Source organism: Anastrepha obliqua, chromosome 4 (genome assembly GCF_027943255.1).
Source record: "Anastrepha obliqua isolate idAnaObli1 chromosome 4, idAnaObli1_1.0, whole genome shotgun sequence".
NCBI classification, from domain to species: Eukaryota; Metazoa; Arthropoda; class Insecta; order Diptera; family Tephritidae; genus Anastrepha; species Anastrepha obliqua.
Window position 1 is genome coordinate 101,135,516 of NC_072895.1, and position 25,220 is coordinate 101,160,735.

General features: G+C 32.6%; 2 protein-coding genes and 1 long non-coding RNA gene across 5 annotated transcripts; 1 reads left to right on the forward strand and 2 right to left on the reverse strand.

Annotated features, from left to right (window-relative positions):
• Window positions 1–585: 585 nt before the first annotated feature.
• On the reverse strand, window positions 586–22,531 carry LOC129243725 (calpain-A). Of its 3 annotated transcripts, none has more exons than XM_054880971.1 (11): window positions 22,398–22,526; window positions 21,278–21,466; window positions 11,125–11,301; window positions 10,705–11,027; window positions 9,774–10,638; window positions 9,475–9,593; window positions 8,761–8,806; window positions 4,605–4,755; window positions 2,145–2,372; window positions 1,726–2,055; window positions 586–1,639 (listed from the first exon to the last, which is right to left on the reverse strand). In XM_054880971.1, the coding sequence occupies exons 2-11, from the start codon at window positions 21,449–21,451 to the stop codon at window positions 1,554–1,556; spliced, it is 2,499 nt and encodes an 832-aa protein (XP_054736946.1). In that variant the 5' UTR covers window positions 21,452–21,466; window positions 22,398–22,526; the 3' UTR covers window positions 586–1,553. The 3 variants fall into 3 exon arrangements, 2 of the variants coding, with proteins under 2 accessions (XP_054736946.1, XP_054736947.1); XM_054880972.1 differs by lacking the exon at window positions 22,398–22,526 and adding an exon at window positions 22,126–22,291; XR_008582337.1 differs by lacking the exons at window positions 586–1,639; window positions 1,726–2,055; window positions 2,145–2,372 and having other exon boundaries at window positions 4,679–4,755; window positions 8,761–8,833; window positions 22,398–22,531.
• On the forward strand, window positions 19,732–23,631 carry LOC129243728 (uncharacterized). Its single transcript, XR_008582338.1, has 3 exons — window positions 19,732–19,935; window positions 23,295–23,391; window positions 23,450–23,631. It is a non-coding gene; the product is annotated as an uncharacterized LOC129243728 (long non-coding RNA).
• On the reverse strand, window positions 23,140–24,131 carry LOC129243727 (deubiquitinase DESI2). Its single transcript, XM_054880973.1, has 4 exons — window positions 23,994–24,131; window positions 23,625–23,933; window positions 23,480–23,568; window positions 23,140–23,417 (listed from the first exon to the last, which is right to left on the reverse strand). Exons 1-4 carry the CDS (start codon window positions 24,126–24,128, stop codon window positions 23,336–23,338), a joined length of 615 nt encoding a protein of 204 aa, XP_054736948.1. The 5' UTR covers window positions 24,129–24,131; the 3' UTR covers window positions 23,140–23,335.
• Between the last annotated feature and the right edge of the window lie 1,089 nt (window positions 24,132–25,220).

Genomic DNA, 25,220 nt, shown 5'->3' on the forward strand with positions numbered 1-25,220 from the left:
AATCAAAGATTTGGTGTTGAAAAACCGTCGATTAACGATTAGAGACCTTGCTGATGATGTTGGCATATCGAAAGGCTCAGTCAATACCATTTTGAAGGATGTTTTGGGCCTCAAGCGCGTCAAATCTCGACTGGTACCGAAAACATTGAATTTTTTGGACTCGTAATTCGTGATCATTTCATCAAAAACTCAACCCATATCGTTCCGCAACCACCGTATTCACCTGATCTGGCACCGTGCGACTTCTGGCTGTTCAGCAGGCTCAAAAGACCGCTCCGGGGACACCGTTTTGACACGATAGAGGAGATTCAAGCCGCAACGAAGACGGAACTGAAGGCCATCCCGGAAAGTGACTACAACCAGTGTTTCGAAAATTGGAAAAAACGTTGGCATAAGTGCATTGTGTCGGGAGGGGATTACTTTGAAGGGGATGAAATTGATTTGGAAGAATAAATAAAGAATTTTCAAAATAAATACAATGTCACCTTATTTTTTGGACACAGTAGTATGTACATTAGGAAAAAAAATCGATTTTTTTCTACCTGTATATAACCCCTTAACTAATTCACTTAACTAGGCAGCAACTTTTAATTTTAATATTATATATAATTATTTATTTTATTGCAACAGATCTTGTAACAATATCTCAGAATTAAAAAATTGCAATACAAAAATACAGCATTTAAGTTCTACTTGTTTAATATATTGAATACAGTTTTAAATAAAAAATAAACATTTACGTATTTATTTATCCTGTCAACGATAACTACAACTTGTTCTGTCTTTCCTTTGTTAAATATTGAACGAGGTAATATGAGTTTTGCAGTTATTGTAAAAACTCTGCATAGTACATGGAAAATTTGCTATGAAAATATTACTGTGAAATAGAAGGAAGCATTCTTTTTACAAGGGAAGTGCAACACATAAAATTGCTTATGTGATACAACTAATGCATTAATATGCATACATACAAAGGAAATTCCAAGTAGGCTTTCTTATAATTATATATGCCAAACTGTGGTATTTTTAAGAATAAAGGTTGTTTGTGTATTTGGATGTGTTATGAACACTATTTGAATTGTAGAAAAAAATATATGTTTCTTTGTATGCTTGCAGATCTACACATTGCCTAAAACGCGTTTTAAATGCAGAAAATTAAATTTAAACAATTTCAAAGGACAAATCGAGGATTATTTCTCTATAGCATTATTACTTTGGCCATATGAGCATGTTTCGAAATAGAGTGTGAGAGGGAGAGATATATTATATAAATTTATAAGTTTCATATTTTGGAAGTAATTAGCAGAGACGCAATAGCTGATACAGATAGCATAGAGATATTCGTTAAGTGAGATTCGTTATTTCCAATTAGCCATTTCCTGAAGTGAATAGATGTATGCAAGTGTGTACTTTAATTCATATTTAACGGATGAGTATTGGTGTTGAATGTTCTTCAATTCGAGTAATGAGATTCATCATCTTTTCGGCTATGAGTTTGTTCAAAAATTTAAAAGCTTTAAAAGTTCCTCTAGATTTTCAGTGAAGAAATTATTTTATGAATATATAGTTTTTTCAATCCATTCGTCCATGCTGAATGTAGCCACATCTTTGTTTTCGGTGTCCCTCTCTTTGAATATATCTACAATAAATTAAATATTATTTATTTTACATATGTTGCACATCAAAACACTATTTTTCTAAAAGCCAAAACTTTCGAATACACACCAATATAAGTTCTAATTTTGACTGCACACATGAGGAAATCATCGAATGAAATTTTGCCATCACGTGATCCATATCGATGTGCCAGCGCGTTGAGTATACGATTGTTGAGGTGATAGCCAGCTGAGGTGAGCGCATCGCGCAATTTGAAACCTTCAATGCGTCCGGTTTGTTCGGTGTCATAGAGTTTAAACACCGCTTTCCATTTTGCTATATCGGTTAGTAGGGATTCGAACTCTTCAAAACCCAATTTACCCGATTGATCGACATCCATCATGGCAACCATCGAGCGACAGACGTCTTTAGAAAATCCAGTATTCTCCTCTAACACAACTGCAAAATACAAACAAAAAAAAAATACAAAATAGTTGAAATTGTTATTATACTTCTAATATTGAATTTATTTATTTGTGCCTTCTCACCTGGTGGCAACCCCACATTGCCGGGTTTGACATGATTCGTGTTTGTTTGGCTTTGTTCATTGCCATCAGCAAACATGCTCTCAAACGGGGTACCTTTACAAAATGGACCGCAAAGAAGCGCTAATATATTGAGACCACCGCCGCCCACCTCTGGCGCAGCACCACCACCTATATCTGCGTTTTGTAGATTATAGTTGTAAGGCGTATAACTTGAACTCTTTGGTAAATCTGTAAAACATTAAACATAAAAATGCCTAATTAGAAAACCAATAGAATTTTACAGTTCACGACAAACTTTAACGAACAAAAAAAAGGTTGGTAGATTTTTAATATACGAGTGTGCGCATGTTTGTAGCTATCTTTATATCACTTAGTAGTATTTAAATATAGAAAAGTGTGTGCTCCTAAACGTTGAGAGACAATATTCTGTAAGTTTTCAATTATTATAATTAACCTAATTTCAATTAATCAAAAGTCAAACGACTCGAATAAAACCGGCCGACACGTTTTTGGATCTGGCATGTAAAATTTTGGTTTCTTTTATTTCCATTTTTTTTATTAATCATCATTATAAATAAAAGTATTAATCAATAGAACAATACAATTCGTTAGTCATTCGTTTCGTCCTCGCTACTTGACCTACTCCCGATCGGTAGTCATTGCGAAAATTTCTTTTGCCCAAAAAATATATAAAAAAAATACTTTGCAACATTAAATTTCTTTACAAGAATTAGAAAAAATGTGTTATTTAATTAAACAATTTAGTTTCAAATCTCAAAAAAATTAATAAGGTTTGAGATATACATATGTACATAGAAATTAATAAGCCATTCCATTCCATTCTTGGGATCGAACAATTTTTTTTTTCATACAAAATAGTTTCATATACAGACTTTCTCAATCTGCCATGAGCGGACGCGAAGCTCTAATAAGCGAAGAATTTTGTCTTTTTTATATCACAAAAGTAACTGATTTTCCCTTTTTAATGGCTTGGGATGTTTTTCGATAGTTCCCTACCTTTTTTTTTTTTGTTTTTATGAATTTACTAATGTAATGACATAGGTAAGGCCTCTTCCATTCGCCATTTCCCCTAATCGCTGTCTATATGCTCGATTAATAATACGTTCACATATAAGTAGATGATCTACTTTTTCGCGCTTAACTCAAAATCCGTAATTAAAAAAGCGCGATTTCCCATACAAAATTTTTCTCCCAAAATCTGAGATTATAAAATAATCCCAGATAAAAACGATACTTATTGACATACAACCCTGTGTTTTCTGTGTTATCGATAATTATTATTACGAATGTAAGGAGAAACATTAAAATAAAAACTAAATAAAATGGATGTCGGCAAAGCAAACAAAACAAACTTTTTGGTAAATATTATTATTTAGGGATTCATTTTACAGAAAAAAGCGTGTGCCCATAAACGTTTTGTCCTCTTATTACTTATTATAAAATGTAATATCGAATTTCGAATGCGTATTATTGCCATAATTTTTTGCAACCCCAGTAAACGTCGCATACGGATTTCCTCCAACTGTTTACATTAGCAGCCAATTGCTCAATTAAATTAGCTATTCCTTCTCCTTGTATTTTCTTCATATCATTAATAATAATTAAAGAAACCAAAAACACCGAAATATTCCACCAAAATAATTTCTATGAAGAAAAACCTCTCAAAGCAGTATTGACAGCTGACTGTCAATTTTGCAGGTAATCTGCCATATGTGAAGGGGTAGATTAATTTGGTGGATTTATAGGTGAATAATGCATATGTGAACGTATTATAACTGATCGAAAAATTCGTATGCGGAAGCAACAACAAAATTTAAGTATAACTCACTGTCTTACAAACACATGTAATTTATGGCGGCTCTATTCCAGCGTTGCCAACATATGTTCATTTTTACCGTTGATTGAGCTATTCGCCACTTGCTAACGCTCGGCGAAAAGAATAGGCCTATTGAAAGAAGAACTATAAATACTAAACACTTATGAAAGTGAACAAGTTTCTGTTCAAACTTTAGGAAAACGGTTAAGCATCGGCAAAACGCAAGCCTTGTTGATTGTAAGAAACAAAGAAAATATCAAATTTCTTGTCATCACTCTCTTAACATTGCCTCATTTCTCATGTATTCACACACTCGGCCAATCAGTCCCAAACTTCTAAGTCTTTTTAGGTGGGGGAACCAGGTCCATTTCGAAAGTATGTGTCATTAAAATTTTCGGGCGGCCCTAAAAGACCCAATGCGCTGGCGGAGGGTAAAAGTAAAACCTTTATTTCGGATAGGTAACTGGCACCTAGCGACATTTTATACTGGTATGACCAGCTTGAAGTGGAAAATAATATTTTATAATTTGCACATTTTAGATTCTTATTTACAAAAGACTCCAATTAGAAAACGTTTGGATATTTATTTAATATATGAATATGCACATATATATTTCACTTACCATCTTTCATCGAATGATCCAGTATTCGTTTCAATTCCACCCAATCAACCTCCATGTCTGGACCAGCAATACTTTTGAAAAGTTTTAAAAGACTTTCATTATGTGAGTCCGTTGGCTTTGGATCGATCGGACTTGGAAAGTTTGGCGACACCTACAGTTTACAGCAAAATAATAGCTTTAGATAGGGGATATGTAATATGTATATATGTAAATATTTTTGATAATATTAGTAATCGAACAGCCGATTGTCTTATCAGAGGAATACTTTTTTAATTACTACTCTTTTCAATAAATAAATAATAGAAGAGAACTTATTATATGAAATAAATTTATAGATGCATACAAATACAAATATGGTATATTACTACACATATATGTACATACAAGTATATCTACTATAAGTAAAAAAAAATAAAGTACGTCCAAGGTAACTCAGATCTGAGAGTACGTAATGAATTTTATTTTTCTCCGTTTTTGAGTGAAAAATAAGCAAACGACTTAGTGTTTATAAAAATAACTTTTAAGGAGGCATTTTATGCATATTGCAATAGATTTCTTCCGGTGGCAGAGTAGGATAGGAAGTTTGGGGGAAATTACAAAATAATCGAAAAAACGTAAGACCAGTTTTGAGTGCAAATTCAACCCTGCTTTCTAGATAAACTAATTTTAAACATTTACTATAGATAAATTAACGCTGAAAAATATATTCATACTAATAAAGCTTTATTGTTAAAAATTAAATATGCACATACACATGTATATATGCAATATACATCGATGGGACTTACTATACCCCCTACAATAGTCCCCCATACAATAGTCGTCTAGAGATTATTAATTTTCCCACTCTTGCCAGTCGTTTAAAAATGCTAGGATAATATGAAATAAAAATAATAATAAAATATATAAAATGCGAATATTTATGATTAAATTGCTCACAGGGTCGATTTCTACTCCATTTCCTTTGGCAGAAGTTAGCCTAAATTTTCACTATCCGTTTCAAACCTCTTTTTTAAACCTTGTAAAACAAATTATGAACTTAATTTCACCACCTCTGATTTTTCACATGATACGGCGGCCGCCGTAGCTGAATGGCTTGGTGCGTGACCACCATTTGGAATTCAGAAAGAATGTAGGTTATAGTCTCGGTGAAAAACCAGAATTAAGAAAAAGATTTTTCTAATAGCGGTCGCCCCTCGGCAGGCAATGACAAACCTCTGAGTGTATTTCTGCCATGAAAAAGCTCCTCATAAAAATATCTGCCATTCGGAGTCGGCTTAAAACCGACTTCATTTGTGGAACAATATCAAGACGCCTACCACAAATAGGAGGAAAAGCTCGGCCAAATACCCAAATGAGGTGTGCGCACCAATTTTATTTATATATAGTATCCGCTCTCAATAAATGATTAAAGATGGTATATCTCTAGCCTTTCATAAAGCTTTTTTTTGCTGCGGCCTTTCTTGGCTCAGCGCCAAGACGAAAATTCCCCGTACGTCAGTGGACTATGAGCCTCATATTGATTGGACGGGAGGATTGGAGTGTTAATTTTATTATAAATAAAAAAATATTAAAAAAAAATTATTTTAAAAAATAGTAAAAAAAAATTATTTTAAAAAATATTAAATAAACTTATTGGAAAAATTAATAAAAAAAATATTAAAAACAGGTCATTAAATAAATGCGTTATTATCGCATTTTAATCTTTTAAATTATTAAAACAAATCTTTTAAATTATTAAAAAAAAAAAACTTTTAAATTACAAAACAAAAATCTTTTAATTACATTATTAAAAAAAGTATTACAAAAATTATTAAAACAAATCTTTTAAATTATTAAAAACAAAGAAAAAAAAAACAAAAAAACTTTTAAATTACTAAAAAAAATTGTTTAAAAAAAGTATTTCAAAAAAAGTGTATAAACAGAAAAAATTAAATTATTAAATCCTTTAAATTATTAAAAACAAAAATCCTTTAAATTATTATTAAAAAAAGTATTACAAAATGTATAAACAGAAAAAAAATTAAATGATTAAAAAATCCTTTAAATTATTAAAAAAACCTTTTAAGTTATTAAAAAAAATCCTTTAAATTATTAAAATAAAAATAATGGAAACAGAAAATAAAATAAATCCGATATTGCTGGCTTTGTCTTTATCTTTCACCTAGTTATATAGAAATACTACATGTACATACAAATGCACAAGTATATAGATAAGTATTTGGAGCCTACTCAGACTTAATATACTAAGGGCCAGTTTTTCAGTGCAAGTTTACCTCTGCTTTCCAGCTATACCAAGTTTAAACGCCCAAAGTGGCAGGGTTAAACTCAGTTCGAAAATTCACCACAGCCGAACTCGCACTGAATTACTTGCTTTTGGGAAGTAACAATAATTTTATTACCCACCTCTTTCCAATTATAGTATATCCACCATATTCACGAAATTTTAAATTGTTAAAGTTATTGATTAATAAATTGAATAATAGATAACTCTTTTATGAGTGTTTTATTCGAAATGAAAACGAAAGTTAAATATACCGGAATGCATTTTATGGGGAAAAAATTATTTATGAATTTTTCTAAAAACGATAAGGTTTCTGAGGTAAAAGCATTGACCCATACTCATGAAACAGTTACAACTGGTTAACTTTTCGTGTGGGAAATTTTATTTTGACAGTGATTATGATTATTTATTTCATATATGTGTAATTTACGAGTATGTTTGTGCCTCTGTATATGACTACGTAAATGAATTACTAATTTAAACCTTAGCAAGCAAGCAACTGTTATACCACTTAAAATTTGCTGCACTATTAATACTCGATCAATGATTAAAAAACAGTATTATCAGACAGGTTCTGGAATCCTTTCCGGAGTGAAAGTGGATCTAAATATAAGCGAATTTAGTTTTGTTGTTCTGAAAAACGCACTATTTATTTTGTATTTTTAAACTCGTTTTTTATTCACCCTAAAAATTAGCTTTGCAGTTGACAGCTGTCTATTTAACCAAAAGCAGTAATAGATTTTTAAAGAAAAACAAAAAAAACAAGTGCATTAACTACGTTTGCGACTATTGTACAAGAAAATGAGAGATTTCTTTATTAGACGCTTTTGCTTCCCTTTAACGCATTCGACCTCAACGTTGCCTAAAAGCGATTCCGCATATTTATAGGCTTACCAACAGCGTTCACCGTAATGATAACGGTATCATATGTGACTGCAAAAATTGTGTTTAAATAATAACTCATTTGTGAATAATTAAAAAAAATGCAGCAGTGTTGGCGAACAACACATATAATTGTTAAGATTCATATTTAAAAAAAAAAAAAAATCCTGAAAGGATATAAATTTTTACATGTTTTATTTTAAAACAACATATAGACCCGTCTTTTGAAATACGCTTTATAATACGATTGCAAGTGAAAAAAAATTAAAGTCAAACAAAAAAGTCGAGGTCGAAATTATTGAAAGACACACACCCATTCCTGCTCAACTGTAATTGTTTAGCTCGACTATAAGCTCCTGACACAGAGTGTTCACTTTCGTTTTATCGCCCTAAACGAATTCACGCAAATTTCTCTCTAGTCCTCCATAAATTTAAGAAGGATCGCATCCTGAGTGGAATTCTCATGTTTTCCTCTTAAAAAATTATAATTTATGTTTAATTTCTTCTCTCTTATTATTTTATTATAAATCATTTGCCTTGTGGAATCGTTTTTCAGGACATGCAAATTCACTTGGTATTCAATTTAGAAAAAAAGTGGCAATGAAACCGTAAACACAGAAAAAATGCTTTTGGATTCACAGTGAATTTGATAGAAATTCACTCGGAAGTGAATTAGAGAACCTGCCAGTATATGAAGTGCGTATTAGATGAGAGTACATATGTCTGCTGTGCGAGGTAGAGGTATAAATATAATAACTCCAAAAATCATTTTTTGACAGCAGAGCCGTCGAACTTTAAAAGAAGATGCAAACTATAGAAAAAAGCAGACTTTGATACTATGGAGACAATAATTTAACAAAATGGAAAACTAACAAACGTGGAGTTATCATTTTTATACGTGGCACTAGAAATAGGTATTAGGTAAATATAGTTTTATCTACCATATGTGTAAGTATGTAAAACAAGCATTGATCTTATAAAAATACTAACCTTATCATCGGTCGGGCTTCCATATCCAACATGGTCGTCATTCTCTCTGGCGTATTAGTAGTATGGGAAGAATCAAAAGGAAAAAAGGAAAAAAGTTTGGTAAAATGGTGTAGATTACATAGCAAAATCACAAATAATTGTGAATCATATATATACATATATGTTATATCCAAGGCGAATCTATTAAAGGTGGTGTTGGTAAATCAGCTGATTTGTTTTTTTTTTTCAGTGTGTCCATGTGGCTGTCAGCGCAGAATAAAACAAGGCGAATTAATTTTTTGTTTTTTACTTTTCCAATACTTTGCCGTGACAATCAAACGTACAAAACATTGTTGTTGGTCTAGTGCCACCACCTTTAATAAATGCGCCTTGGTTATATCCATATATGACGTAAATATCGTCCCCTTATGCCAGAAACAGGAGTTTGTAAAAACGAAAATGTTGGGAAATCAACTTTAAAAGTTTATTGCACAATGAAAATTAGCATAAGGTGTGATTTCTAATACAAAAAAATATTTGTGGTGTTTTGGCATTCAACGCATTCATACTTCTGGCATAAGGAAATTATAATTAAAAATGGAAATGGAAATGGAAATGGTATAAAATGCTGAGCTCATTTTTTTCCTTCCTTTTACTTTTAGTTAGTTATGAGTTGAACGATTTTGCGCACCATACTTAAAATTAAAAACAAAAACAAATTAAATATATACATACTCCATGTTATTCTGAGTTTCCGAGAAAACACGAATAACGAATTCACCTTCCTCATTCTGGTCAAATGTTGATGGTACGATTAAATAATGACCAGGCGGAAGTTTAAAGCGTGCACAAACCTAAAGAGATATAATAAATGTTATACTATATATGTATGTAGGTGTGTAAATAAAATAAAATAAATTGTTATATGCATTAATATTTAAACTTTTTGTTTTCGTAATTTTTTATCTGAAAAAATTATTTATCTTGTGCGAAAGTGAAATTCTGATCTTCAAAAAAAAAAAAAACATTCTCACCTCTCTGGTATTTATAAAGTGCGGTGAACGTCCGACCGATGCACGATATTTGAAGAAATTTATATCTTGCGGTCTGGTCTGCAAATCTTCTTCGGATAGATGATAGATAGCGAAACCGATTGTTAAGCATTCCATACCCATATTACGTTTTGAACGTCGATTTTTTTGCATTAACGCCACAATAACGGTACATTTGCCATCGTCATCATCCTCATCCGGATCTCTTAGTGTTATTACATACTGAGGATTAAGCCAGAAAGTATCTAAAAAGTTACGACAACCACCAGCTGTTGTACCGAGCGTCCATTCGCCCTCAAACATGGACATTTCCCATTTACGTTTGCCACTAATTTGTTGCTCTTCCGTGAGAGAATCGGGTGATAAATTACAAATTTCAACACGATCGAATTGATTTAGAAAATCTTGAAATGACATCCAAAATTCACCATCTCGATCAAATGTTAAACCGATTTCTTGCTTCTGATCTTCAGGTATATATCGCCATTCAGGCGAACTATCACTCCATGGACCATTCCATTCGGCCTCATTTCCCCACGGATTGCGCATACGTATCATTGGTATTTTGCCTTGTCGATTGGGCACAGCGATATCAATCAAGCAAACTTTAGTTATAGAATATGCATGACCGCGAATCAGGCCTTGGGGTGTCTCGGCTTCCAAAACGTTCGGATCGGGTTCCAAAGAGCAACCCATCAAAGAATTACGATCAACAGCTTTATGTAGAATATTGAATAGGTTTGGTGGTGCCTCTTTGAGGTCATACCATTCCGTTACACCACCTGTAAAATCTTCCATACCTTCACAAGTGGTACCGCCTTTTAAAGCCTCATATGAGCCATGCAATCTAAAGATGTAGAGAAAAGTTGATCATTTAATAAAAAATTCATTAACAACGAGAATGCGTCCATACTTTGCATAGGCCTTCTCCAGAAGCGCACTCCAAAATTCATTATTCTCAGTGGAATGCATGTACATCAATTCGCCACGATATGTCGGCAAACGATCATCGATCACCACATCGATCCATTTTCCATATTGCCAAAAGCAGAAATGGAAAATGCCTGCGTAGTTTTCTTCAAAGTTTTGATCCGGTGGCACAACGCGGAAGAATAAATTTGGATCCTGAGTCAAATTGGCGGTGGCGGCGAGTAACCAACAATCGCCCAATTCACCTTGCTGAACGTCGAAGCGCGAATAGCCTTCCACAAAGAATTGTGGATCATTAGCGATCTCCTACAAATAAAAATAAATTCAATTAATTATTTATGAATAGCAATTTTTTTGCTAGTTAAAATATTTTACATATTTGTTAATTTATTGCGATACTTACATGGGGTCTCAGCCATTCGATGTGTCGATCAGGTCGTTGTGAAAACATGAGAGATTCGTTGTTGGCTGGAAATAATGGATCTTCAAACAGCGATCCATTCGCAAGGCACATTCTACGGATGGACTCAAAATCTTGGACGTCTGCTTGCACACGTGTACCACTGCCTCTTTCTCCAAGCTAAGGAATAATAGTTTTACAAAAATTGCTCATAAGCTAAGTCGTATGTATATGGCTTTATTATTCGTTGTACAATATTAAAGAGTCTGAATGAAGCATTATTTTGCAAACTGTGCGTGAATAAAAAATTATAAGTTTATTTTTTTTTTATAAAATTAAAGTATGCCGACATTTTCGAATAAAAAAAGTATTTTCATTTAGCGAAAAAAAATTGATTTAAAAATATTTATTTTTATAAATGACTTACAATTTTTAATACGAAAAATATTTTTTTTTTGTAATTATTCCATTATAATAAGAAGACTATTAACTACCATTAATGTGAATTATTTCATTAAAACTGTCATAAAAAATTAATAAGGAAGTGCTAAATTCGCACTTACGAAGTTTGGGCGAGTGTTATATACAGGGTTATATATAGTTAGAATTTAAAAAAATCATGTTTTTTTTCTTTTCTTAATGTACATATATTTAAGAATACTAACAGAAAATTTAATATCGTTCTGGAAAATATTTTCGAAGTTGCACTCAAATTTGAAAAGGCGTTTCAGAGTTTTTGAAAGTACAACGCGTTAAGTTAAACGACTTTTTCTCAAAATGGTGTTCAAAGTCGGTGGCCAACATCACTCGAAAACGGCTAAACCGATTAGTCTCAAATTTTAACACGAGCTTCTTAAATATATTCTAGTAATTAATCGAAGATTTTTTCTCACCGATAAATTTTTTTTTTCATAAACAATTTAAGGCCGAAATTTAGGTCAAAGATCATTTTTTTTGTCTTAAGAAACCGCCATTCTGTCAAAAAAATTTATTTTGCTTATTCCTTTGATTAATTACTAGATTTAACATTACTTTAACGAAATCTGTTTGGTTTTTTAATTTCAGAGGATCCAGTTCAGAGATATAGTGGTCACCGCGAAACGTCTTTTTTGAGAGGAACTCCCGGAGATCAGCTGTAGCTCTTTTCCAAATAAATATTCTTACTAATACTAAGTCTTAAATACAGTTAAAAGCTAACATAATATGTGTAAAAATTTGTAGATCAATAAATTTAAAAGTTTTCTCACAAAAAATTCTGGAAAATTCGCTTTTTTTCGGCCTTCTAACTGTATATAACCCCTTAATTAAACGAGATACGCGCATTTACACAAAAGCGGTCGCGGTACCGCCTATTTTTCTAAATTGTACTTGCAACATATTTATTTCCTTTCTATACCTACTCGATTGCTGTGCATTTTAAATTTTTTTCTAAGCCTTGTTATTTTTGAAGCCCTTGCACACTATAACTCAAAATCGACTGAAACATCGTTTTAAGATTTTGCGTACTTCATACAATTCTATCTATAGTTTATTCCTGGAAGTTTTATTTTATTCAGTTTTTAAGCGAAAATCGGTTTTATGCCTTCCAACTACGGCGAAACATTTAAGAATCGAAAAAAAATTCTTTTAACAAATGCATTTTGATTTTTTTGTTTCAGATAATTCTGTTGGGAGTTACGATGTACAATTTTTTTCGCGTCATTTGCCAAATTTTCAATATTTTTCACGCGATTTTGTAGTGTGTTACTTTACACTTTCTGAATCGCTAAAAAAATTCTTAAAAACATGCATTTTTCACCGAATTAAACTTATCCACCTCCTTAGCACAACCGTTAAATAGTTATCTTACGATCTTCATACAACTTCACCCACACCACACCTCCTCTCTACTCCTGTTCTTTGTACCTTTTCCGCTTGCAATGGTATCTCAATGGACGAATTTAATTTCTAGTCCAAGTGGGCCCTCTCTGGGGCAAACTCATAGCCTAACCTAAAAGCTTTTACAATCAGCTAAGTGTGTTTGTCGAAAGTTGCCAGCTATACTTATGCTAGAAGCATTTTTTTAACCAAATCATACTTTATAAATCGGCTGCCCATCAAAAGTTCTCTTCCGCACCAACAACGCAGGTGTCTGCTTAATAGCTTCATTTAGTTGATTCTGTCGTTTAACTTCACACTTCTCAAACTGCGCCTTTTCGCTATCCACGCTATCCGCATCAATCAAAGCCAAATTATTATAAAGAGCTTCGAAACTTAGGCTTGCATCCAAACATGCGGTCTTCCGCATATTATTCGCATTTTCAACTGCACGGATATCCGTTTTAGTACAAAAATCGCTTTGCACTTCAAAAACACACGAATCGGCTGCTAAAGTAGACGTGCGACTATAATCACTTTCTTTCGTTAACATATTTGCACTTTTCCACTTAGAGGTCGGAACACTTCTATGTTAAAATTGACTTTTTAAAGTGAATATTTGCTCTATAGTGAATTTTCACAAAAATTCGCACGTCTACTCAATGGAAACTTTCACTTGAATGACGCTTATTTAGTCGGACAAAATACTCTGTAGGTCCTGCTTGCTTGCTTGCTTTCCTCTTCAATGACCAACGGCTTGTCTAGACATGTCACGCTCTTCACAATCATTTAAATAATATCATGATTATTAAGGAGTGCTACGCGTATTTACCGCAGCTATGCTGTTGGGAATGATATGAAGCACCAATGAAGGGATAATTTAATGTTGTTTTAACACAAATATGTCACGAATAGTAGTTAACGCATGATTGTTAAGTAAATAAGGCAAAAATCTCTTATAGCCGGGGAAAAAAATTCGCATATTCTTGAGGTAGGCGACGAGAGCAGGAGGTTTGTATGTTGTCGCTATTCCGAGTTCATACTTGATACATGCTTTCAGGTGATTTTAAATAAAAATGTTTCCATTAGCGAGCATTAAGTTTTAGAAGTTTATATTGAGAGTTGGTCGACGCAGTAAATGGGAGTGCGTACGAGCGCATCCTTCAAATATATGTAGTTTGAGAGTGTTTTACATACATATTTTGCTTCAACTATCACATGTAGACACTCCTTAAACTCAAACCCAACACTTTCAGGTGTCATAGATATGTACATACATAGGCATGTATGTATGTAGAAAATCAGTGGCGTAGCCTTTTTCATTTACTTGTAGCACAAAGTTACAATAATATTATTTATTTAAAAAAGTAAATAGATTATAAATTTAAAATTTTAATTTCTAGCACTAGCAGCTGAAGGTTCAGGAGTTCAATATTAAAATTTTGGTTGGCTCTTTCCAACTATCAATACGGGTAGGATAAGAATGGGCTTTCCGAAATCTATAAAATTTTTAATTTTAAAATAAATCTTTGCCTTCTGGAGTTTTTACGGTAAATTAGTAAACCACAACTATTACCCTAATAAATAAATAAAGGGCCCAAAAAGTATGAATGAAAAAAAGTGTAATTATAGGCAGAAGTTTTTGACTACATAATTAAAATTTTTGAAGGAATGATCGAAGAAGATAAGTTGTACTTTGGTTTACTAAAATTACCATTTTACCAAACTAGCATGGATATGTCACTGGTAGGTCTAGTTAATATTGATTTACAGCATACGCAGCTCCTTTCAAGTCGACGCCAATTACACAGGTTCTTCTAAAGCCTTCGAACAGAGTATCTCAGAAAATTTTATTATGTGAATTAGCATCGCTCGTTTTTCGTTCTATTTTCTTTCAATGGCTGAAATTTTATTTACGATATATGATAAAGATTGAGCGTGTGTGCTCGCGATTTTCACTATGGATACAAATATCGAATACAAATTCTTTGGTCTAAAATTTTGTGTTTTGAAGGGGATTTTGTAACCGAGTCATTGAAAATATTGCAGAAAGCCTATGGCGAGTGTGCTTTATAAAAACATTGGTCTTCGAGTGGTATAAGGCTTTTGCAGAGGGCCGAGAAGTCGTGGAAGATTTGCGCCGATCTGATCGTCCATCAATCAACGTTTTCAACGGATGAAAACATCGAAAAAGTCAAGGAAAAATCATTTAAGTTTGAGGGAGGTAGCTCGTGACCTTAGCGTGTCTCACGAATCAATTCGCAACATCGAGAGAATGTGAGTAGGAAACGGCCCAATTTTTGGAAAGAAAGCTCATGGATCTTGCACCATGATAACGCACCATCTCATAAGGCTCATATTGTGAACACTTTTTTGACCAAAAACTCGACAAATAACATCGAATAACCACCTTATTCACAGGATTTAACCCCCCGTGACTTTTTCCTTTTCCCAAAACTTAAATTGTCAGTCCGCGGATGTCGCTTTGAGTCGCTACAGGCCATTAAGAAGAATTCGCTGAAGGAGCTCAAGAAAATCTCTTCAGACGCGTTTAAAAGGTGCTTTGATGGCTGGGCTAATCGTTGGCATATGTGTATTGCTTTGAATGGGGCCTACTTTGAAGACAACAAAATAATTTTTCATGATTAAACAATTATTTTGCGTTTTATTGAACAATTCCCGGTACTTTTTTTACAGAATGTATATGTACACATACATATACATATATATCAAAATATATATACATAAATTTTTGTATAAAAAAAGAAATGTATATATATATATATATATATATATATACACTTATATATGCGGGAAAATGCGTTTAAATATTTTTTTTGTTTCAACTTGGGACAATAGGTCTACTGCTAATCATTTTTATTAGCACGAATGAATACAGGGTCCCAAAACGAATCATACTGAATTAATTAGAGTAATTAAATTAGCAGGTAAACAAAATGAAGAACACGAATGGTTAATTATTTCGACCATGTACCTATTATTTTATTATGATTCATACCAATAAAATCTGATAAATTGTATATGTATTCTATGTATAAAATATGTAGTATTCGATTTTTGCTACGGAAAGAAAAACTGCTGAAGTGAAATACATATATAATATATAAGTAAGTACGCTGCTTTGTTAAATATTATATTCATGGATATATGTAAAGTAATTAAGAAACTTACACTCGATGTCTAAGCATACACATATGAGGATTTCAAAGAAGCCGCATAAAAAGTGGTTAGAGCAATTTATTAAATTTTTTAATCAATACTGTGTAAGCAAAAATGCGAAATTAATATAAGAGAATGAAATTTGTGCTTGTGCTCAAATATGTACACATATACACGTACATAGATAGTATATTTTGTAACATATATATACATATTTACGTATGTATAGCCCATTTGCCTAAAATTATCGTTACTCCGATGAGTAATTCTTGAATGTGTAAAATAGAATTTATTATTTATGGATAGAAAATATCCACTAATTTGAAATTTAAAAGTTTTTCTCAATAATTTTTGTTGCTAACGGGTTATACATCGCTCGTTTGCTGGAAAAATGTCATAATACAAGATTAGATAACATATTCATGGCGCTGCGTGTCTCATTACATGAAAATATGTTCTTCTTTTATGTGCAAAGGGATGCGACAATTGAAAACTGGGAAACCGTTTTTCGTGAATTTTTCATTTTTTGAGTTATGACGTTTCATATGTATGTATGTATGTATGTAAGGGCTTATATGCTGTCCTAAAATTCAGATAAAAAGTAATTCTTATAAAATTATGCATTTGCATTTACATACATACATAAATTTTATAAATAACTATACGTATATCTTCGGTCTCCGGTAAGTAACGCCTAATTATTATTTCTTTGAATGCAATAATCAAAAATTAATTTACCCCTTGCCGTGCCATTTAGCTCGCCAAAACTCGGGCCCAAGTGTTACGCGTCAACGCGTGGTAAACAGATCAGACTGATGCGCGAGAAAGGTCACAATATGAGTCGAAATGTAAATGTCTCTGATATAGACACTTTGCACAATACTGCATATTAAAGCAAATAAACTCTAATACCTTTTGTATTTATTATTTATTTGAAATCGATTCATTACATATGATTTATTCACGAGCCAGGCTCGCCATGTTCATGTTTGGGCCAAAATTTTCATCACAAGTCAGACTCGTTAAGGCACAGCAAAGGGTTAAAACACATCGCAACATTTTAGTAAACTGAAGCTCGTTAAAAGAAAAAAAATTTTTTTGCACCTGGCTTTAAGCTTTAACAGACCAATTCCGCCATATTAGCGGCGAGAAACAAACATTTTATTGCTTCTATCACTCTTGTTGCCATAATCTACAAATAATGCGTTAAGCATTGCTCCTAGTCAACTCAATTTGGTTCCCTCTTTTTAACTATGTTCTGTCATCTTATACCTGGAAAACACGCAAATGCTGGAGAGGACTGGCAACGACTAGATAAAAAGCTCCACATCAGTGAACTAAAACAGACTGCATAGTACGAGTATGGTTATTTCGAAAGGTTCCGGGTAGAAGACGAGAAACACAATTTCATTTACGATTCTTTCACTCTCAAACCAGGGGTACATATGGCAGAGCGCTTAGAAGTTTATGATACACTTCACACACATACACACACTAAAATAATATAAAATTTAAATCATCTAGTTATTCTATTACCCTGAGTTCATTTTCAATATTTTCCTAATCTTATTTTCTATACTTGCTTAAAAATATCGAGTAATATATTTTTTTAGTACGAAAAATATCCTCACTCTGGTGGAAAGTAAACTGGAAACACTTCCGGACCGCTAAGGATTATTATTTTTTGAGGTGAAAGGCAAATTCCCTTTTCATAGCTTTTCTTTATTTCTTGAAACCTTATGAAAACGATCTACATTACTAGAAATGCATAAAAGGTCTCCCAAATATTTTCGACAAAAATTTGGTTTTAAATACAAAAATAATTTAACTTTAATCATAGTCTCGTATTTATCGCATATTTATAAAATAAGTCGGCGGGTTTTATTATCCTTCTTCAATATATCCCAATCATGTCATTTTTAAAGTTAATGCAATTTTTGGACCTATATTATCTTATATATTGGGTATGGGAATAAGTTTCCGTCCTTTCTTAGCCAAAGTTACGAATTATTTAAACAATTAAATAATTTATGATATTATTTGAAGTATGTGCCATTGGAAGCTACAACTTTACTCCATCTTTCAGGCAGCATTTGATTTGATCCATTCAATGAGCCAGTTTGCGATGGTCTCGTAAGAAGTGAACCGCTCTCCAATAAGGGCTGACTGCATTGATCGAAACAGATGGAATGTCTGGGGAATACGGCGGGTGGTGCAAGATTTTCCAATTCAGTCCCTCTAAATACTTCCGGACCGATTTAGCAACGTGTGGCCTGGCGCTGTGATGCAGCAAAATTAGTTTGCCATGTCTACCGTCCCTTTCCGGCCGCTTTTCTTTAAGAGCTCGATTCAAATGCATTAGCTGCAGTCGGTAACTATCGCCAGTGATGGTTTCAGATGGTTTAAGGAGTTCATAAGAGATGACACCCTTCTGATTCCACCAGATGCACAACATAACCTTTGAAGCATGAATATTTTTTTTCGCTGTCGATGGACCTGGTTCACCTGGCAAGCTCCAACATTTTCGCCACTTAGCGTTATCATAATAGATCCATTTATCATCGCCAGTGACGATGCGATGCAAAAAACCTTTTCTTTTCTGCCGTTCAAGAAGCATCTCACACGTCTCTCGATATCCCTCTCCCTCAATTGATGTGCCACCCAGTTACCTGTTTTCTAGACCATTCCCATCGCGTGCAAACGTTTACCGACGGTTGATCTGTCAACATACAACTCTTTAGGCATATCATCAAGGGTTCGACATGCGTCTTCATCCAATAATTGTTTTAGTTGAGTATCTTCGAATTTTTTCAGTGTGCCTTCGCGATCTTTATCACTCATGTCGAAATTGCCACTTATTCTCTTACAAGTTGTATTTGATGGAGCGTGATTACCGAAAATATTGATCAATATACGACACATTTCAGCTGCGCTTCTCTTTAAAAGGTAATAGTAAAGCATGACTTCCCGCAAATAAAAAAAGGATCTTTACGCTTCAAACGAATGTCAACTACTGCGATCGAGACCTCACACATACACCTTCAAATCACCAGTACATTACTAGAACGAACAAAAAAATAGTATCAGCAGTGGCACCTATTTTACTAGGGCGGAAACTTATTCCCATACCCAATATAATACTTCACTGCTAAAAGTTGTATTGTTTTAGTATACTCGTATGTGCTCTTATGCAGCAATGTGCTTTTAAAGTTTACAGACATATGTATGTATACTCGTATATATCCTATAGAGTATTTAATTACCTACAAAATATTTAGATATGTAGTTACGACATCAACTCATAAACTACGAGAAAGCCTTTGGTTCATAAAGTAAGAAAGTCCTCAAAATCATTACATAGCCTCTGAAAGCAATCTCTGAATCGCAGCAGTCGTAATCGGGTAAGCAATTTTATCGAAAAAAAATATTGTGACGCGTTGGATGACTGGATTGCCACACTAAATATGAAACCAGTTTAAATTTATTCACAGTGACAAGCCCGGCATTGCTATAAATTTCATTTATGAAACGCCAAATCGACGTAAAATAAGAAAAATATTTGTAATATATATAAATCGAATGTGAGAACTCAAAGCCATTTTAAATTTGTAGAAAAATTAATGAAATATAGTTTTTGGAAAAATAATATTGAACCCAGCCATACATATCTAAGGAGGAAAACATCGAAATGTCCATTAGAAGTTGAGTGCATGATAAAATAAGCGCATGACTTAGTCGAAAGCAACGTATGAAAATTAAATTTTTATTATGTATTGAGTAAGTAGGAAAATTAATTTTTTATATTTAGAATAATTTAATTTACTTATATATACAAGTATTATATTATGTAAGTATTTATAGCTTCAGGAAACGGTTCAGACTTTCTAAATGCGTATTTAGCTTCGTATTGGCAGAATGAAAATACTTAATATTTAAACGGAATATGCCAAAGCATAAGTTGCAGAATTGTTGCAAATTTAAGCCAACAGTTGGGCTGCCAAGGAGTCCCATAGTTAATTGGTAATTTGCGCTATTTTTGGCCAAATCTGACAAAATTTCAAACAAAGGTTCTCGATTACGCAGTGCCACAATCTAAATACCAAAAATTTCGAACAATTTTACTCCATTACAAATACTGCCATCGAGCTCAGCGGTTCCCAATGTTTTTTGTATTACGATTCCCTTTACAAAATTATTTTTTTTTTTTTGTTTGCGTCGTCCTAACAGAAAATTCTGATATCAACATTTAGCTTGAAGATGATTTTAGTTATTGTATTAACTAAAAGTCTTGAGATTAAATATTCGAAAATGTAGCAGTGCAGTAAGAACAAGTTTTGAAAAAGCTAATTTAAGCTCTTTCTCTCAATGGATTTGTAACTTCAAATTCACTAATGCAACTCCGGAAAAGATCAGCAGATTCTAATATAATTTTGAAAACCTTATTACTATGAAGAGGATATCCCGGTATACATTGTTTTTTATTATTGTTTATGAGAAAAAAACAGTCTTGAACGGGTCGCAGTTTTAAGCTCCTATCAGGTGTCGTTGATTATAACCGTAGATATCTTAACTGGACGTCAATGAACATATTTTTTGTCACACCGTGAGTGAACTGGGTGTGTCGCACACGAGGAAAAAAAATGTATATATGTATGTACATATAAAAAACAGCTACAATTAGATTATTTTTTTATGTGGTTTATTAAGTTAATAATATTTGTATGCAACTACAAATATTTTTGCGGCATCATGACGACATCAGTACTCATTTAAAAACGGCTTGGGTGTCTCAAACTCATGTTCATTGACAGCGGGTGCACGTTGTACAGATGTGTATTTTATCATTCTTGCATATTGCGTATTGAGATATGCCCATAAATATTATACATATGTACACCAAAACTGTCTAAATAAGGTTATGACTTTGCAAATTCTTGTATACCCATACATATGTACATATCTGTAACTGTTAATGGATAAATTAAATGATTGTAATGATTGTGTGTATTTCTTAATAACGAAAATTTTAGGCAAATTCTTCTTTCCCGAGACCGATGATATGTAATTATAATAAATATTAACAAAACATTTTTTGTAAATAATCTATTGCAATACTTACAACGCGCATATTTTTAATGCTTGGAAGAACACGTTTGGTATCAGCCTCTTTTTTAATGAAAATTTCATTAATAACCGAACCAACAACTTCTTTTGCAGCACCCATTGCTGCATCGCCGGCAGCATTTAGGAATTCTTTCCCCGCCTGCTTGAAAAAACTCGTCAATTCATCCATTTTGCATTAAGTTTTCTAAAAATCAAAAAGTATATATGTATGTATGATAAAATCATTAGAAATAAATTTTATTAGACACAAATAATTTCTATAATACAGTGAAAAATTGTTTTCGAAAATTTTTGTAGCCAAAGAAATTTAACTATAAGTTATTTAAACGACCATCAGAGAACAAATGTGTTATTTATCACAAATATGCCAATTATCTGGAATTAAATGACTAATCTCATAGCCAAGAGTAATTGCTTCAAGTAACGATACATGCATATCGACGAATCTAACAAAGTTGTTGTTTTTGTTTCTTTTGAATCATGAAATAATGTGCGGTCTTTGAAAAATGCGGTTGGAATTGTAGAGCACGCCGTAGTGTACAGAATTCGTGCAGCCAGAGCAACGTAGAAAATTTCTGATCTGAGAGCTTAATGTTCAGCTTAGTATATGTAGATTACCTTGCACCGTAAAAGAATTTTTGATGCAAGCAATATTTTACTCAGTAATAAAAAACGGAAGTTAGCCATAATGATTACATATATATGTACCTATGCCTCAATTTCACGTCACCGCACCACGAATGGCTATAAATTTGCCCTTGTAATATTTACATCACATTTAATTATCTGCAACATCAAATATTTGCAATTCTATAAATAATCAAAGTTTAAGTACATATTTACCTAGTATAGATGGCAGATACTAGAGCATAAACTTTTTATGTTGGATAATGTACAAAAATATTGATACGTAGTTTATCCGCAGTTAATACATATCAAAGTAAAATTTCTAGCAATGGATAGTGAATTGATTAATAATGTATTAAGTTAACCCATTAGTTTTATGACATCATCAACTGGAATTATATTCATATAAATCAAACAAGAGCTTCGCGTATATTATTTTTCGACCGGTATTATAATCATATATTCGACACTTATCTTTTTCCACCCACCTGTTTTTTTTTTTATTTTTATTTGTACTCGCGTTTATTTATTTTCTAATGTTACACTCAACAACTGTATTTGCTTATCCAAAATTGATTCCATCTAGAGAAAGTCAGCTGCGCCATGAATATAAATAGGTGTGCATGTGTGTAAAGCGTCGTCGTACATTCCGTGAGTTACTATATACACTGTGAGATATTTAAATTTCTTAGAGCCGAAATCAAGTAAAGATTCAGCACCGCCATTGCTCATAAAAGTACTTACCAATAATTTCATATACAAATATTTAATCCATTCATAATTTAATCCATCAGTTGTATCTCTTATCGTTCAATAACTCTTTTAATATTATGACTATATGTTCACATTTATTCGAAAAACTTTTAAACTTTTAGACGAAATTTCAAAGTTTGAATCATACTGTTATGTTCCCCTTCAGGTGTATCGCTTTTATTTTTGGTACTTGTCTGCCTTGCCAGACCTGTTGCTTTTCGTAAAGCTACGTATTCATAGCAACCAACCGGAAATAGCTTTTAACTTAAAATGATTTAATATCAATTTCTTTAAAATCGTTAAACGTTTTTCCCAAAATGTCGGTTTACGAAATGAAAACGTTTAAAAAAATATGAAATATGTATTTTTGCCTGATTTCTATACATAGTAATCAAACACATACTTATATAACTCAGCCAGTCCAATTTAATGTAAAAGTTCTATGTATATGATATTTCTGTTTAAAATGTTATCGAGTATAGTTTAATATTAATTTAAGTTTAATTTTAAGAAATCAAATGTATATATAATATCTTACAAGAACAAATTTTAATTTAATGTACATAAACCTACAACTGATCTGAAGTTATTCATTATCGTTAATTACATAATAATAGATTGTTTAATTTTAGGGTGTAAATTGTTACTATGTTCTTTCCTATTCCCGTGGTTCTCAAAGAGGACTGGCGTCGGATTCGTCACGTTCGTGGATTGCAGTTATGCTCTGTTGTAAGGCATTTGGTGTTAGCCATTCTCTATAAAAAAATAAATATATATACACATTTAGCTTTAACAAATTGATAAGAAAGAAAGTTACTTTGGCAAGCATCTTTGAAGAAATGGCACACAGGAGCTAAAATGTGCTAGGCGATTAACCCAGCTGGGGATTTCTTGGCCACAAAGAATCTGTAAATTAAATGGTCACACCTGCATTTAATAATGATTTCAAATATTGTACAAACCTGAGTAAGAGAGCTGGAAAAATGATTACAGTTGTTGTTCATTAAATGGTATCGATCACCACGAAATTGATTACCCAACTCATCAACAATGCGTCGAATTTCTTCATAAGTAAAATCAGTGCAACCGATTTGTATACTTTGTCTAAATTGGAACTGCTCCCCTAATTCGTCATGATCTCGGGGTGTTATTTCGAAAACACCTGTAAAAGGAAAAGGATGTCCTCCATATGCGAACTCTGTACCAAATATTTCAACGCCGGAATGGAAAACTCCTAAACCTATCGATGTTGTATATTCATTTATCCAATACTGCAAAAAATTATTAAATTTAGTATACACATGACATGAAATTGTTTATTTAATATTTACCATGTCATAGACATTTAATATAACTGGTTCACGATTGCTCATGTTTGTTGGTAGTAATTCGTCGCTCCCACTGTCTTTAGGTACGCCAAGGCAACTGGGAAATGACAAATTGCAAGGTAGGCCGTTCGAAAACATTATATATTAAAAACTCCGATGTTATAATAATATCAATAGGGATGAAATAAAAAATTTCAATTTATAATCCAATAACGAGGCAATTTTTTGTGAGCAAAACAATCAAGCATTTAACTATAAAACTCGCTTGTATGTTGTTGTTTGGTATGTATGTATGTTGTTTTCGAGAGGGCACTACTATTTAGATAAAGCTTTTGTGGAGGAAGACTACGAAAATTATCAGATGGTGATGAGTCCTGTGAATAAAAGGTAGCTGATATTAAAGGAATAAACATTGCAATATAAAGGTTTACATACATATAAAATATGCATTATTCTAAATTAAACATCAACTCAAAAGGTTTAACTGTAACATTAAAGTAACATTTTCCTCTTTATTTAATCTAGCCCAACCCTATAACTACCATTATCAATTTTACATGACTCAGTCGATAAACAATTTAAATTTCAAAACAATGCGCGGCCTAGAAATATTTCTGGCAATCGGCAAAAGTATATATTCGGCTATTACCACAAAAACATCAATCCCTGAACTGCATTATGATCTTAATCTTAAATCTTTTACACATATTTACCCAACAAAAACCGCAGTGACCAGTAGAGCATCCAGCTTTCTATGCGACTAAGGACTACAACTACAACGGCATTCTCTAAAGCATATTCGTATTTTTGGGCGATTGACTTGCTATTGCCACACAACAGCCTATTTATATTATTCGATATGCAAACAATTTCTAAACAAATGTATACATTGCCTCGAAAAGTGCCACTTCTTTATACCAAGTTTTACGTAGACATACTTGTATGTATGTATGTTTTCATGGGTATGTATGTAATCTATTGCAGTGCGAAGCAATTGTGCTCTCGATTGACATGCACAGCTTTGTGTTTGGAACAATAAGTTCTCCTTGCTTTTTAGTAACTAATAATTCAAAACAAACTAAATTATATGAGTTAATAATAATTATCCTTAACGTAAACACTTATTCCGGATTTTAATATGGCACACGTACCAGAGAATGGCTGAGTTTCTTGAATACTTTGAGATCTTCTCGTAGGTATCCTAACGCACACAAACGGACGAAGAGAACT

Excerpts from the sequence above, each read along its gene's own strand:
- LOC129243727 (XM_054880973.1), bottom strand. The coding sequence starts at position 24,128 with ATGTTTTCGAACGGCCTACCTTGCAATTTGTCATTTCCCAGTTGCCTT. Across the intron at positions 23,934-23,993 it reads TATTAAATGTCTATGACATG|TATTGGATAAATGAATATAC; the intron begins GTAAATATTAAA and ends AATTTTTTGCAG. Across the intron at positions 23,569-23,624 it reads TTTCCAGCTCTCTTACTCAG|ATTCTTTGTGGCCAAGAAAT; the intron begins GTTTGTACAATA and ends TTTAATTTACAG.
- LOC129243725 (XM_054880971.1), bottom strand. The coding sequence starts at position 21,451 with ATGGATGAATTGACGAGTTTTTTCAAGCAGGCGGGGAAAGAATTCCTA. Across the intron at positions 2,056-2,144 it reads CAATGTGGGGTTGCCACCAG|TTGTGTTAGAGGAGAATACT; the intron begins GTGAGAAGGCAC and ends TGTATTTTGCAG. Across the intron at positions 1,640-1,725 it reads CAAAATTAGAACTTATATTG|ATATATTCAAAGAGAGGGAC; the intron begins GTGTGTATTCGA and ends AATTTATTGTAG.